At 43.6% G+C, this 15,727-nt stretch overlaps 1 protein-coding gene across 1 annotated transcript in view; it reads left to right on the forward strand.

The window, feature by feature from the left end:
• Positions 1-14,023: 14,023 nt before the first annotated feature.
• Positions 14,024-15,727, forward strand: part of SLC17A9 (solute carrier family 17 member 9) — a 54,919-nt gene continuing 53,215 nt past the window's right edge. Inside the window, exon 1 of the mRNA XM_056547813.1 lies at positions 14,024-14,305. Coding sequence (XP_056403788.1) covers positions 14,178-14,305 — 128 coding nt within the window. The 5' untranslated portion in view covers positions 14,024-14,177. The remainder of the gene's footprint in view (positions 14,306-15,727) is intronic.

Consider the following 15,727-nt stretch of genomic DNA (forward strand, 5'->3'; position numbering starts at 1 on the left):
CATACGCGCAGTCCCACCGATGAGGATTTTGGCTGCGCATGCTCCAGACAGGATCTCCACCCAGTTGGAGATTTGGAAGTGTGGACAAGGCCTAACTCTCCATCTGTTGCAAAACTACCACTCCCAGCATGCTCTGACAGCCTTGAGGATCCTCTACTGTGGTGTTCCCAACCTTGTGAATCTGCAGCTGTCACAAAACTCAATCTCCCAGCGTGTCCACACAGCCATCAAGTGCTTGTTCACATGGCAAAATCAGGATCCACGTCTTTAATCTGTGTGGTTTTAGGGTACTTCACTGGTGCGTATTTTCTGTTGCAGATCTGTACGTAGGGTACGTTCACACAAGCGGATTTACAGCGTATTTTACGCTGCGGATCCGCTGGTGAAGGCCCCGCTCTATGCTGTCTTTACATGTGCCTGCTCATAGCGGCAATACGCCGTGATGAGCAGACACACTGCAGCAATGTGCGCGGCGCACTCTTACATCGTGGCCACTCTCCCAGCTCTGAGCTAAGCAGTGTGTCTGCTCCTAGTGGCGTATTGCCGCTACGAGCAGGCACATGTAAAGACAGCATAGAGCGGGCCTTCACCAGCGGATCTGCAGCAAAATATGTACCCTTAGATGCAAATTTACCTGCGGATTTATTTACAAAGGGAGAAATCTACAGCAATTTCTTGTGGAAACGCACAGTAATGTGACATTTATGTGACATAGAGATGTGGAAAATGCTGCTTCAAAACCTGTGTGGATTTCAACATGGATCCCAAAGACGTTAAAAGTGATGTCACCTTTTTTTTTTTTTTGCTGAATAAGTATCAAAGTATTTTTTTATAAAGCTGCAGATTTCTTAGTTTATTGTGGAATTTCCCATTAAAATCAATAGGAGATGGTTTTTCATTCAAAATCGAGCTGATTTGGATGTGGAAATTGGTGCAGAATTTTAGACATTTAAAGAGTACCTGTCACCAAATAAACTTTTCTAAACTACCTCAGGCTATGTTCCCTAACACCCCTCCTGCCCTGAAATTTTTTTTACAGCTTTAAAAAGCTCTTTATCATACACTGCTCAAAAAAAAATAAATAAATAAATAAATAAAGGGAACACTTAAACAACACAATGTAACTCCAAGTCAATGACACTTCTGTGAAATCACACTGTCCACTCAGGAAGCAACACTGATTGACAATCAATTTCACATGCTGTTGTGCAAATGGAGCAGACAACATGTGGAAATTATAGGCAATTAGCAAGTACCCCCAATAAAGGAGTGGTTCTGCAGGTGGTGACTACAGACCACTTCTCGGTTCCTATGCTTCCTGGCTGATGTTTTGGTCACTTTTGAATGCTGGCGATGCTTTCACTCTAGTGGTAGCATGAGATGGAGTCTACAACCCACACAAGTGGCTCAGGTAGTGCAGCTCATCCAGGATGGCACATCAATGCGAGCTGTGGCAAGAAGGTCTGCTATGTCTGTCAGTATAGTGTCCAGAGCATAGAGGCGCTACCAGGAGACAGGCCAGTACATCAGAAGGCTGTAGGAGGGAAACGACCCAGCAGCAGGACCGCTACCTCCACCTTTGTGCAAGGAGGAGCAGGAGGAGCACTGCCAGAGCCCTGCAAAATGACCTTCAGCAGGCCACAAATGTGCATGTATCCACTCAAACGGTCAGAAACAGACTCCATGAGGGTGGTATGAGGGCCCGACGTCCACAGGTGGGGGTTGTGCTTACAGCTCAACACCGTGCAGGATGTTTGCCATTTGCCCGAGAACACCAAGATTGGCAAATTCGCCACTGGCGCCCGGTGCTATTCACAGATGAAAACAGGTTCACACTGAGCACATGTGACAGACGTGACAGAGTCTGGAGATGCCGTGGAGAACGTTCTGCTGCCTGAAACATCCTCCATGACCGGTTTGGCGGTGGGTCAGTAATGGCGTGGGGTGGCATTTCTTTGGGGGGCCGCACAGCCCTCCATGTGCTTGCCAGAGGTAGCCTGACTGCCATTAAATACCAAGATGAGATCCTCAGACCCCTTGTGAGACCATATGCTGGTGCAGTTGACCCTGGGTTCCTCCTAATGCAAGACAATGCTAGACCTCATGTGGCTGGAGTGTGTCAGCAGTTCCTGCAAGAGGAAGGCATTGATGCTATGGACTGGCCCGCCCGTCCCCCAGATCTGAATCCGATTGAGCACATCTGGGACATCATGTCTCGCTCCATCCACCAACGTCACGTTGCGCCAGGAGTTGGCGGATGCTTTAGTCCAGGTCTGGGAGGACTTCCCTCAGGAGACCATCCTCCACCTCATCAGGAGCATGCCCAGGCATTGTAGGGAGGTCATACGGGCACGTGGAGGCCACACACACTACTGAGCCTCATTTTGACTTGTTTTAAGGACATTATATAAAGTTGGATCAGCCTGTAGTGTGGTTTTCCACTTTGATTTTGAGTGTGACTCCATATCCAGACCTCCATGGGTTGATAAATTTGATTTTCATTGATAATTTGTGTGATTTTGTTGTCAGCACATTCAACTATGTAAAGACGAAAGTATTTCATACTATTAGTTCAGTCAGATCTAGGATGTGTTCTCTTAGCGTTCCCTTTATTTTTATTCAGTTTACCTTTATTCTTGCTCACATAGTGCAATCTCCCAGCAGGAGAAAGTGGGTGTTTCCCAGCAGGCACGACATCACTGAAACGTTCATGGTTGCAGTGCTGTGATGAACAGAAAACCTCAAGGTCTGTGCAGCAGCTTTAAAGGGGTACTCTGCTGCCCCAGCGTTGGGAACATTCTGTTCCGAATGCCTGAAGTGGACAGCGGGGGTCGTGATGTCACAGCCAAGCCACTCCCATACACTTGCATTGAGGGGGCATGGTGTGATGTCATGAGGGGCGTGGCTGTAACGTCACAACCACTGTCGCCCGCACTCAGCTTTCTAAACAAACGCCGGATGCTGCACAGAAATCGCGGGACCAGCTGTGGGACCCCCGTGATCAGACGTCTTATCCCCTATCCTTTGGATAGGGAATAAGATGTCTAGGGGCTGAGTACCCCTTTAAATCTGTGTATCTTTCAGTGAGGCTCTTTGCAGCTGTCAATCAAGCTGCACTGAGAAACACTTCCTGAGTTTGGTCTCCTGCCATTACAAGCAGGTAGACCAAAATCGGAGATTTTGACCAGAGCGAACGTGTTCTGGCCAAGAAGGGAGACCCCTGGTGGCCAGAAGTATAAAGCATAAAAACTAACCTAAAACTTTTTTTAAATTTTTTTTAATGGAAGCCAATAACAAAAGTTATTTATTTGACATAAGGAATAAAATATTAAAAATCATGTTTAATGACAGTGCCCATTTAAACATGCCCTAACGGAGATGGATGTGCCTTGTTTTTATTCCCCAAGCTTTTTAGTATCCCTTTAAGGGCCCTACTTGCCCAAGACCCCCTGTTGTCAACATGGCAGGGTCCTCTCCCATTGATTTCAGTGGGACATGTAAGTTCTTTTTCTGCCAGGTTCCACTTCTCACTGAAATAAATGGGAGATGGGTTTGTGAGGTAGAAAACAGAGCTGCTTCTGTGGTGTTTGGCTGTGTGAACATGACTGTAGGATTTCTTTGGACACAAATCATATTTGACATTTCTTTGTCCTAAAATAAAAAAAATGCCACAAAAACTGTGGTGTTTAAATAGTGTGTATTAGTAAAGGTGTTTTTATGTTACCCCCCCCCCCCCCCCCGTGTTTCTCTCATTAGTCATGTGCTACTTTTATCATGTGAGTCAAGGATTTCTATTAAAGAATTGGTGGAAAAATTCCGGAAAAAATGCCCACATACACGCACCATTTACCCCCCCCCCCCCCCCCCGCCGCCTTTTCATGAACATGACCATTTGAAGAAAGTTTTAAGAGTTACGGCTATTAAAATGCGAGGGGGGAAAAACTAAAACACAAATATAAAATTGCTGCATCCTTAACCCCTTAAGGACCGGGGTTTTTCCGTCTTTGCATTTTCGTTTTTTCCTCCTTGCCTTTAAAAAACCATAACTCTTTCAATTTTGCACCTAAAAATCCATATGATTGCTTATTTTTTGCGCCACCAATTATACTTTGTAATGACGTCAGTCATTTTGCCCACAAATTTATGGCAAAACGGAAAAAAAAAAATCATTGTGAGACAAAATTGAAAAAAAACGCTGTTTTGTACCTTTTGGGGGCTTCCGTTTCTACATAGTGCATATTTCGGTAAAAATGACACCTGATATTTATTCTGTAGGTCCATACAATTAACCCCTTAAGGACCAGGCCATTTTACACCTCAGGACCAGAGCGTTTTTTGCACATCTGACCACTGTCACTTTAAACATTAATAACTCTGGAATGCTTTTAGTTATCATTCTGATTCCGAGATTGTTTTTTTGTGACATATTCTACTTTAACATAGTGGTAAAATTTTATGGTAACTTGCATCCTTTCTTGGTGAAAAATCCCAAAATTTGATGAAAAATTTGAAAATTTTGCATTTTTCTAACTTTGAAGCTCTCTGCTTGTAAGGAAAATGGATATTCAAAATATTTTTTTATTTTATTCACATTTCCAATATGTCTACTTTATGTTTGCATCATAAAATTGACGTGTTTTTACTTTTGGAAGACACCAGAGGGCTTTAAAGTTCAGCAGCAATTTTCCAATTTTTCACAAAATTTTGAACCTCGCTTTTTTTCAGAGACCAGTTCAGGTTTGAAGTGGATTTGAAGGGTCTTCCCATTAGAAATACCCCACAAATGACCCCATTATAAAAACTACACCCCCCAAAGTATTCAAAATGACATTCAGTAAGTGTTTTAACCCTTTAGGTGTTTCACAGGAATAGCAGCAAAGTGAAGGAGAAAATTCACAATCTTCATTTTTTACACTCGCATGTTCTTGTAAACCCAATTTTTGAATTTTTACAAGGGGTAAAAGGAGAAAATTTATACTTATATTTGTAGCCCAATTTCTCTCGAGTAAGCACATACCTCATATGTCTATGTAAAGTGTTCGGCGGGCACAGTAGAGGGCTCAGAAGCGAAGGAGCAACAAGGGGATTTTGGAGAGTACGTTTTTCAGAAATGGTTTTTGGGGGGCATGTTGCATTTAGGAAGCCCCTATGGTGCCAGAACAGCAAAAATAACCCACATGGCATACCATTTTGGAAACTAGACCCCTTGGGGAACGTAACAAGGAATAAAGTGAGCCTTAATACCCCACAGGTGTTTCACGACTTTTTGCATATGTAAAAAAAAAATTTTTTTTTCACTAAAATGTGTGTTTCCCCCCAAATTTCACATTTTTGCAAGGGTTAATAGCAGAAAATACCCCCCAAAATTTGTAACCCCATCTCTTCTGAGTATGGAGGTACCCCATAAGTTGACATGAAGTGCATTACGGGCGAACTACAATGCTCCGAAGAGAAGGAGTGATATTTGACTTTTTGAGAGCAAATTTTGCTCGGGGGGCATGTCGCATTTAGGAAGCCCCTATGGTGCCAGAAGAGCAAAAAAAAAAAAACACATGGCATACCATTTTGGAAACTAGACCCCTTGAGGAACGTAGCAAGGAATAAAGTGAGCCTTAATACCCCACACGGGTTTCACGACTTTTGCATATGTAAAAAAAAAATATTATTTTTTTTTACTAAAATGTGTTTCCCCCCAAATTTCACATTTTTGCAAGGGTTAATAGCAGAAAATACCCCCCAAAATTTGTAACCCATCTCTTCTGAGTATGGAGGTACCCCATAAGTGGAACTGAAGTGCACTATGTGCGAACTACAATGCTCAGAAGAGGAGGAGCACCATTGAGCTTTTGGAAAGAGAATTCGTTTGGAATGGTAGTCAGGGGCCATGTGCATTTACAAAGCCCCCCGTGGTGCCAGAACAGTGGACCCCCCCCCACATGTGACCCCATTTTGGAAACTACACCCCTCACAGAATTTAATAAGTGGTGCAGTGAGCATTTACACCCCACTGACGTTTGACAGATCTTTGGGACAGTGGGCTGTGCAAATGGAAAATTACATTTTTCATTTTCACGGATCACTGTTCCAAAAATCTGTCAGACACCTGTGGGGCGTAAATGCTCACTGTACCCCTTATTACATTACGTGAGGGGTGTAGCTTCCACAAGTGGCCTTCAATTCCGGACGAATTTTCTCTTCAAAATCCCAATGGCGCTCCTTCTCTTCTGAGCATTGTAGTGCACCCATAGAGCACTTTACATCCACATATGGGGTATGTTCTTACTCAGAAGAGATGGGGTTACAAATTTTGGGGGGGCTTTTTTTTATTTTCCCTTGTGAAAATGAAAAATTTAGGGTGACACCAGCATTTTAGTGAAAATTTTTTTTTTTCACTTTCCCATCCAACTTTAATGAAAATTTGTCAAACACCTGTGGGGTGTTCAGGCTCACTATACCCCTTGTTACATTCCGTGAGGGGTGTCGTTTCCAAAATGGGGTCACATGTCTGTATTTATTGTTTTGTGTTTATGTCAGAACCACTGTAAAATCAGCCACCCCTATGCAAATCACTAATTTAGGCCTCAAATATACATAGTGCACTCTCACTTCTGAGCCTTGTTGTGCGTCCGCAGAGCATTTTACGCCCACATATGCGGTATCTCCGTACTCAGGAGAAATTGCGTTACAAATTTTGGGGGTCTTTTTTTCCTTTTACCTCCCGTGAAAATAAAAAGTAAAGGACAACACCAGCATGTTAGTGTAAAAAAAAATTTTTTTTACACTAACAGGCTGGTGTAGACCCCAACTTTTCTTTTTCATAAGGGGTAAAAGGAAAAAAAGCCCCCAAAGTTAGTAACGCAATTTCTCCCGAGTACGGAAATACCCCATATGTGGCACTAAACTGTTTCCTTGAAATACGACAGGGCTCCGAAGTGAGAGAGCGCCATGCGCATTTGAGGACTAAATTAGGGATTGCACAGGGGTGGACATAGGGGTATTCTACGCCAGTGATTCCCAAACAGGGTGCCTCCAGCTGTTGCTAAACTCCCAGCATGCCTGGACAGTCAGTGGCTGTCCGGAAATGCTGGGAGTTGTTGTTTTGCAACAGCTGGAGGCTCTGTTTTGGAAACACTGCCGTACAATACATTTTTCATTTTTATTGGGGGGACAGTGTAAGGGGGTGTATGTGTAGTGTTTTACCCTTTATTAGGTGTTAGTTTAGTGTAATGTAGTGTTTTTAGGGTACAGTCACACTGGCGGGTTTACATTGAATTTACCGCTAGAAGTTTGCGCTGCGGTGAAAAATTTGCCACAGCCCAAACTTGAAGCAGAAAACTTACTGTAAACCCGCCAGTGTGAATGTACCCTGTACGTTCACATGGGGGGGCAAACCTCCAGCTGTTTCAAAACTACAACTCCTAACATGTACTGACAGACCGTGCATGCTGGGAGTTGTACTTTTGCAACAGCTGGAGGCACACTGGTTGGAAAACCTTCAGTTAGGTTCTGCTACCTAACTCAGTATTTTCCAACCAGTGTGCCTCCAGCTGTTGCAAAACTTCAACTCCCAGCATGTACTGATCGCCGAAAGGCATGCTGGGAGATGTAGTTATGCAACAGCTGGAGGGATCGCAACTACAACTCCCAGCATGCAGAGACAGCTGTTAGCTTTTTAGGCATGCTGGGAGTTGCAGTTTTGCAACATCTGTAGAGCTATAGTTTAGAGACCACTGCATAGTGGTCTCAAAACTGTGGACCTCCAGATGTTGCAAAACTACAACTCCCAGCATGCCCAGACAGCAAACTGCTGTCTGGGCATGCTGGGAGTTGTAGTTTTGCAAGATCTGGAGGTGCACAGTACAGAGATCACTTTGCAGTGGTCTCAAACTGTAGACCTCCAGCTGTTGCAAAACTGCAACTCCCAGCAAGCCTAAACAGCTCTCTGGGCATGCTGGGAGTTGTAGTTTTGCAACATCTGGAGGGTTACAGTTTAGAGACCACTATAGTGGTCTCAGACTGTAGCCCTTCAGATGTTGCTAAGTAACTCACCGGCTTCCGTTGGATCCTCTTCTTCCGCCGATCGTCGCCCGCTGCTGCCGCTGATCGTCGCCGCTGCCGTCGCCGATGGGTAAGTGGATCTTCGGCGCCGGTCCCTGTCGGTTTCCCCGTCCTGCCCGCCTATTGTGGGTGGGCAGGACGGGGAAACCGAAAGTAAACCCCTCCGCCCCTGATCTGCTATTGGTGGTCGCGTCTAGACCACCAATAGCAGAGATAGGAGGGGTGGCAACCCTGCCACCTCACTCCTATCGCTACAGGGGGATCGTGGGTGTCTAGGACACCTGCGATCCCCCTTCTATTCCGGGTCACCGGGTCACCATAGACCCGTATGACCCGGAATCGGCGCAAATCGCAAGTGTGAGTTCACTTGCGATTTGCGCCGATCGCCGACATGGGGGGGGTCTAATGACCCCCCTGGGCATTTGCGCGGGGTGCCTGCTGATAGATATCGGCGCGAAATTCCCACGGGCGTACAGGTACGCCCTTGGTCCTTAAGTACCAGGGAGCAAAGGCGTACCTATACGCCCTTGGTCCTTAAGGGGTTAAAATGATACCCTACTTATATAGGTTTGTTTTTATTGTACTTCTGGAAAAAATCATAACTACATTCAGGAAAATTAATACGTTTAAAATTGTCATATTCTGACCCCTCTAACTTTTTTTATTTTTCCGCGTATGGGGCGGTATGTGGGCTAATTTTTTGATCTGAGGTTTTAGCGGTACCATTTTTGCATTGTTAGGACTTATTGATAATTTTTTCATGATATAAAAAGTGACAAAAAATGCACTATTTTGGATTTTGGAATTTTTTGGCGCGTACGCCATTGACCGTGCGGTTTAATTAGTGATATATTTTTATAAATCGGACATTTCCGCATGCGGTGATACCATATATGTTTATTTTTATTTACACTGTGTTTTTTTTTTATGGGAAAAGGGGGTGATTCAAACTTTTATAAGGGGAGGGGTTAAATGATCTTTATTCACTTTTTTTTTGCAGTGTTATAGCTCCCATAGGGACCTATAACACTGCACACACTGATCTATTACATTGATCAGTGGTTTCTCATAGGAAACCATTGATCAATGATTCTGCCGCTTGACTGCTCATGCCTGGATCTCAGGCACTGAGCAGTCATTCTGCGATCGGACAGCGAGGAGGCAGGAAGGGGCCCTCCCGCTGTCCTGTAAGCTGTTCGGGATGCCGCGATTTCGCCGTGGCGATCCCGAACAGGATAGGTTCTGAGCGATGTATATATATATAAAAAATGTTTTTTTTTGTTGGATCTGATGGGTACGTTTTAAATTTTTAAGAAGGCATCTGAAAAATGAAAGAAGCAATCTGATTGGTTGCTATGGGCAACTGGTCAACTTTTCCTCCCCCAAGGTGTTCATTCTGTCTAAGGCTTTGTTCACATATTGTGAAAAGAGTCTTTAGCGCACTCAGGTTTTCTAGATGAAGACGTGCTCATTTATTATTTTGTTATATGTAGTTGATCAGAGTTTGTTAGATGCTCTAGTGCAGTGGTCTCCAAACTCTGGACCTCCATTTTTTGCGAAACTACAACTCCCAGCATGCCCAGACAGCCGTTGGCTGTCTGGGTATGTTGGAAGTTGTAGTTTTGCAATGGCTGGAGGACCACAGTTTGGAGACCACTGCACTAGAGCACATTTTTTTCCCCATAGGCAGCCAGAATCATGTTTATCAGATGCAGCAGTGCTTGTTGTATCAAGATACAGTGCAGCTGAGTTTGTCAGGTGCAGCAGTGCTCCTTGTATTAAAGCTGGTGCAGCAGTGCTATCTGTGTCAGATGCTGTATAGTGGAGTGTAGCAGAGTTGAGTTTGTCAAGAGCAACAGTACTCATTGTATCTGTATTAATATCTGGTGCAGCAGTGCTATCTGTGTCAGATGCTGTATAGTGGAGTGTAGCAGAGTTGAGTTTGTCAAAAGCAACAGTACTCATTGTATTTGTATTAATATCTGGTGCAGCAGTGCTATCTGTGCCAGATGCTGTATAGTGGAGTGTAGCAGAGTTGAGTTTGTCAAGAGCAACAGTACTCATTGTATTAATATCTGGTGCAGCAGTGCTATCTGTGTCAGATGCTGCATAATTGAGTGTAGCAGAGCTGAGATTGTCAGGAACAACAGTACTCATTGTATTTGTATTCATATCTGGTGCAGCAGTGCTATCTGTGTCAGATGCTGCATAGTGGAGTGTAGCAGAGCTGAGTTTGTCAGGAACAACAGTACTCATTGTATTTGTATTAATATCTGGTGCAGCAGTGCTATCTGTGTCAGATGCTGCATAGTGGAATGTAGCAGACCTGAGTTTGTCAAGAACAACAGTACTCATTGTATTTGTATTAATATCTGGTGCAGCAGTGTTATCTGTGTCAGATGCTGCATAGTTGAGTGTAGCAGAGCTGAGTTTGTCAGGAACAACAGTACTCATTGTATTTGTATTAATATCTGGTGCAGCAGTGCTATCTGTGTCAGATGCTGCATAGTGGAGTGTAGCAGAGCTGAGTTTGTCAGGAACAACAGTACTCATTGTATTTGTATTAATATCTGGTGCAGCAGTGCTATCTGTGTCAGATGCTGCATAGTGGAATGTAGCAGACCTGAGTTTGTCAAGAACAACAGTACTCATTGTATTTGTATTAATATCTGGTGCAGCAGTGTTATCTGTGTCAGATGCTGCATAGTTGAGTGTAGCAGAGCTGAGTTTGTCAGGAACAACAGTACTCATTGCATTTGTATTAATATCTGGTGCAGCAGTGCTATCTGTGTCAGATGGTGGATAGTGGAGTGTAGCAGAGCTGAGTTTGTCAGGAACAACAGTACTCATTGTATCTATATTAATATCTGGTGCAGCAGTGCTATCTGTGTCAGATGCTGCATAGTGGAGTGTAGCAGAGCTGAGTTTGTCAGGAACAACAGTTCTCATTGTATTTGTATTAAAGCTGGTGCAGCAGTGCTATCTGTGTCAGATGCTGCATAGTGGAGTGTAGCAGAGCTGAGTTTGTCAGGAACAACAGTACTCATTGTATCTGTATTAATATCTGGTGCAGCAGTGCTATCTGTGTCAGATGCTGCATAGTGGAGTGTAGCAGAGCTGAGTTTGCCAACAACAACAGTACTCATTGTATCTGTATTAATATCTGGTGCAGCAGTGTTATCTGTGTCAGATGCTGCATAGTTGAGTGTAGCAGTGCTGAGTTTGTCAGGAACAACAGTTCTCATTGTATCTGTATTAATATCTGGTGCAGCAGTGCTATCTGTGTCAGATGGTGGATAGTGGAGTGTAGCAGAGCTGAGTTTGTCAAGAACAACAGTACTCATTGTATTTGTATTAATATCTGGTGCAGCAGTGCTATCTGTGTCAGATGCTGCATAGTGGAGTGTAGTAGAGCTGATTTTGTCAGGAGCAACAGTTCTCATTGTATTAATATCTGGTGCAGTAGTGCTATCTGTGTCAGATGCTGCATAGTGGAGTGTAGCAGAGCTGAGTTTGTCAGGAACAACAGTACTCATTGTATCTATATTAATATCTGGTGCAGCAGTGCTATCTGTGTCAGATGCTGCATAGTGGAGTGTAGCAGAGCTGAGTTTGTCAGGAACAACAGTACTCATTGTATCTATATTAATATCTGGTGCAGCAGTGCTATCTGTGTCAGATGCTGCATAGTGGAGTGTAGCAGAGATGAGTTTGTCAGAAACAACGGTTCTCATTGTATTTGTATTAATATCTGGTGCAGCAGTGCTATCTGTGTCAGATGCTGCATAGTGGAGTGTAGCAGAGCTGAGTTTGTCAGGAACAACAGTACTCATTGTATTTGTATTAATATCTGGTGCAGCAGTGCTATCTGTGTCAGATGCTGTATAGTGGAGTGTAGCAGAGCTGAGTTTGTCAGGAACAACAGTTTTCATTGTATTTGTATTAATATCTGGTGCAGCAGTGCTATCTCTGTCAGATGCTGCATAGTGGAGTGTAGCAGAACTGAGTTTGTCAGAAACAACAGTACTCATTGTACTTGTATTAATATCTGGTGCAGCAGTGTTTTCTGTGTCAGATGCTGCATAGTGGAGTGTAGCAGAGTTGAGTTTGTCAACAACAACAGTTCTCATTGTATTTGTACTAATATCTGGTGCAGCAGTGCTATCTGTGTCAGATGCTGCATAGTGGAGTGTAGCAGTGCTGAGTTTGTCAACAACAACAGTTCTCATTGTATTTGTATTAATATCTGGTGCAGCAGTGCTATCTGTGTCAGATGCTGCATAGTGGAGTGTAGCAGTGCTGAGTTTGTCAACAACAACAGTTCTCATTGTATTTGTATTAATATCTGGTGCAGCAGTGCTATCTGTGTCAGATGCTGCATAGTTGAGTGTAGCAGAGCTGAGTTTGTCAGGAACAACAGAACTCATTGTATTTGTATTAATATCTGGTGCAGCAGTGCTATCTGTGTCAGATGCTGCATAGTGGAGTGTAGCAGAGCTGAGTTTGTCAGGAACAACAGTTCTCATTGTATTTGTATTAATATCTGGTGCAGCAGTGCTATCTGTGTCAGATGCTGCATAGTGAAGTGTATCAGAGCTGAGTTTGTCAGGAACAACAGTTCTCATTGTATTTGTATTAATATCTGGTGCAGCAGTGCTATCTGTGTCAGATGCTGCATAGTTGAGTGTAGCAGAGCTGAGTTTGTCAGGAACAACAGTACTCATTGTATTTGTATTAATAGCTGGTGCAGCAGTGCTATCTGTGTCAGATGCTGCATAGTGAAGTGTAGCAGAGCTGAGTTTGTCAGAAACAACAGTTCTCATTGTATTTGTATTAATATCTGGTGCAGCAGTGCTATCTGTGTCAGATGCTGCATAGTGGAGTGTAGCAGGGCTGAGTTTGTCAGAAACAACAGTTCTCATTGTATTTGTATTAATATCTGGTGCAGCAGTGCTATCTGTGTCAGATGCTGCATAGTGGAGTGTAGCAGAGCTGAGTTTGTCAGGAACAACAGTTCTCATTGTATCTGTATTAATATCTGGTGCAGCAGTGCTATCTGTGTCAGATGCTGCATAGTGGAGTGTAGCAGTGCTGAGTTTGTCAGAAACAACAGTTCTCATTGTATCTGTATTAATATCTGGTGCTGCAGTGCTATCTGTGTCAGATGCTGCATAGTGGAGTGTAGCAGAGCTGAGTTTGTCAGAAACAACAGTTCTCATTGTGTCTGTATTAATATCTGGTGCAGCAGTGCTATCTGTGTCAGATGCTGCATAGTGGAGTGTAGCAGAGCTGAGTTTGTCAGGGACAATAGTACTCATTGTATCTGTATTAATATCTGGTGCAGCAGTGCTATCTGTGTCAGATGCTGCATAGTGGAGTGTAGTAGAGCTGAGTTTGTCAGGGACAATAGTACTCATTGTATCTGTATTAATATCTGGTGCAGCAGTGCTATCTGTGTCAGATGCTGCATAGTGGAGTGTAGCAGAGATGAGTTTGTCAGGGACAATAGTACTCATTGTATCTGTATTAATATCTGGTGCAGCAGTGCTATCTGTGTCAGATGCTGCATAGTGGAGTGTAGCAGAGCTGAGTTTGTCAGAAACAACAGTTCTCATTGTATCTGTATTAATATCTGGTGCAGCAGTGCTATCTGTGTCAGATGCTGCATAGTGGAGTGTAGCAGAGCTGAGCTACAATGTAACACTGGATTGTCTTCATGACACACTTGGTTAGGTGGCCCTGCCCTGACCCAGATGTCACTTTTGGGGAGTGGGTCCCCCCCATGTTGCTGACTATGTGACTCCCACACCTGGAATGCAGTATTGTCAGGGCTGGCCTCCTGCCTGTCTATAGGGCTGCTGCTCCAGGAACAGGAAGCCAGCACTGACAACGTGGAGAAAAGTTTCAATGTGATGCAGAAAAAAAATCTAGTCCCTCCTACTAGAGAGAAGTCCCTGCGCTAACACATAGGACTCAGTGCTGAGAGTCAATGGGGAGAGAGTTAGGAGGTCTCTCCACTCATCTGTAGGGGGTCTGTGTACAGGGAGTCAATGTGCAGCTTGGTGTGCCATGCTTCTAGGTGCCACACTGGGTTAATACAATTCCCACTCTTTTACTGAATGGCATCTATTGGGGGCAAACATGCCCATAGGAGCGACCTAGCACGACTGCTACAAGATGACCCATTACAGCCCCCCCAGCATGTGGAGCGGATAAAGAGGAGCAGCGGAGACCTCTACTGGTCCAGGTCAGTGAACCCACAGAGCTTACAATCTAATGGGGTACAACTCTACCTGCCCTATATGTGACCATGTAGACGGGCTGTGCATAGGGGTATTACAACCATATGAACAAACACAGTTTTTGCTTCTCTGAGTACTGTAAAACAAAAAAACGTATACGGTTTTGAGATAGTAGACAAGACCGTGTAGGGTTCACATCACGTTTTTGCCATTCTGTTTTCAATCAGTTTTTCTAAAGAAAACTGTATGGTAAAAAAAAACAAAAAAAAACGGATGGAACAGTATGGGCAAAAAGTAAACCGTATGCGTTTATAAACCGTATACGGTTTTTAAAAGTGCATACAGTTCCGTCCATTTTTATAAAAAAAATTAAATTAAAAAAAAAAGTTTTTTAAAATTTTGTCCATTTTTAATGGGAGGGGTGTTGGGTGGGAACTTTAGGATGCAGATGCGCATGTGCAAAATAAAAACCGTATAGGGTTTCCCATTGACGTCCATGTAAAATAAAAAATAAAAAGATGCGGTTGCGGTACGGTCTTTAAACCGGAGACAAAAACGGACGGAACCGTATGCATTTGGTTTACTTTTTTCCATACTGTTCCATCGGTTTTTTTGCCATACGGTTTTCTTTAGAAAAACTGGATTGAAAACCGTATGGCAAAAACGTGATGTGAACCTGGGTTCACATCACATTTTTGCAATACGGTTCCCGTATCAGTTTTTTGTTGTTGTTGTTGAAAAAACGTATGTCTCAAAACCGGACCGAACCGTATAGATCAGTGGTCTTCAACCTGCGGACCTCCAGATGTTGCAAAACTACAACTCCCAGCATGCCCGGACAGCCAACGGCTGTCCGGGCATGTTGGGAGTTGTAGTTTTGCAACATCTGGAGGTCCGCAGGTTGAAGACCACTGGTATAGACCTCTCTACAGTTTGAAAACGGATATCCGGTTGCATACGGTTTAATACGTTTTTTTACCGTTTTCTGTTAGTCCTTAATGAAATAAAGTTCTTCTTGTTGTATTTGTGGGAAGAACTTTCGGCGTGCACTGCACATGTGCAAACTGCAAAACCGTATTGGGCAAACCGGATGGAACCATACGCACCTACGGTTCAGTACGGTTCCCATTGACCACTATTTAAAAAAAAAAAAAAAACTTATGTGTGCTGTATCTGGTTTTTCACCTGGACATAAAACTGTAGTAGGCTACGGTTTTGGAGACGGGGAAAAAAAACTGATAAAACCGCAAATAATGCAAAACGTACACAACCGGATGCTACGGTTGACATATAGTTTTCTATGAAATGTCTATACATACGGTTTGCAATACGTTTTTTTCACTGAAACCGGATACGGGAACCGTATTGCAAAAACGAGATGTGAATGCAGCCTAATGGCTGGGTTTAGAGATGAGCGAACTTACAGT

The sequence above is a fragment of the Hyla sarda genome, chromosome 12 (genome assembly GCF_029499605.1).
Source record: "Hyla sarda isolate aHylSar1 chromosome 12, aHylSar1.hap1, whole genome shotgun sequence".
In the NCBI taxonomy this organism is placed as follows: domain Eukaryota; kingdom Metazoa; phylum Chordata; class Amphibia; order Anura; family Hylidae; genus Hyla; species Hyla sarda.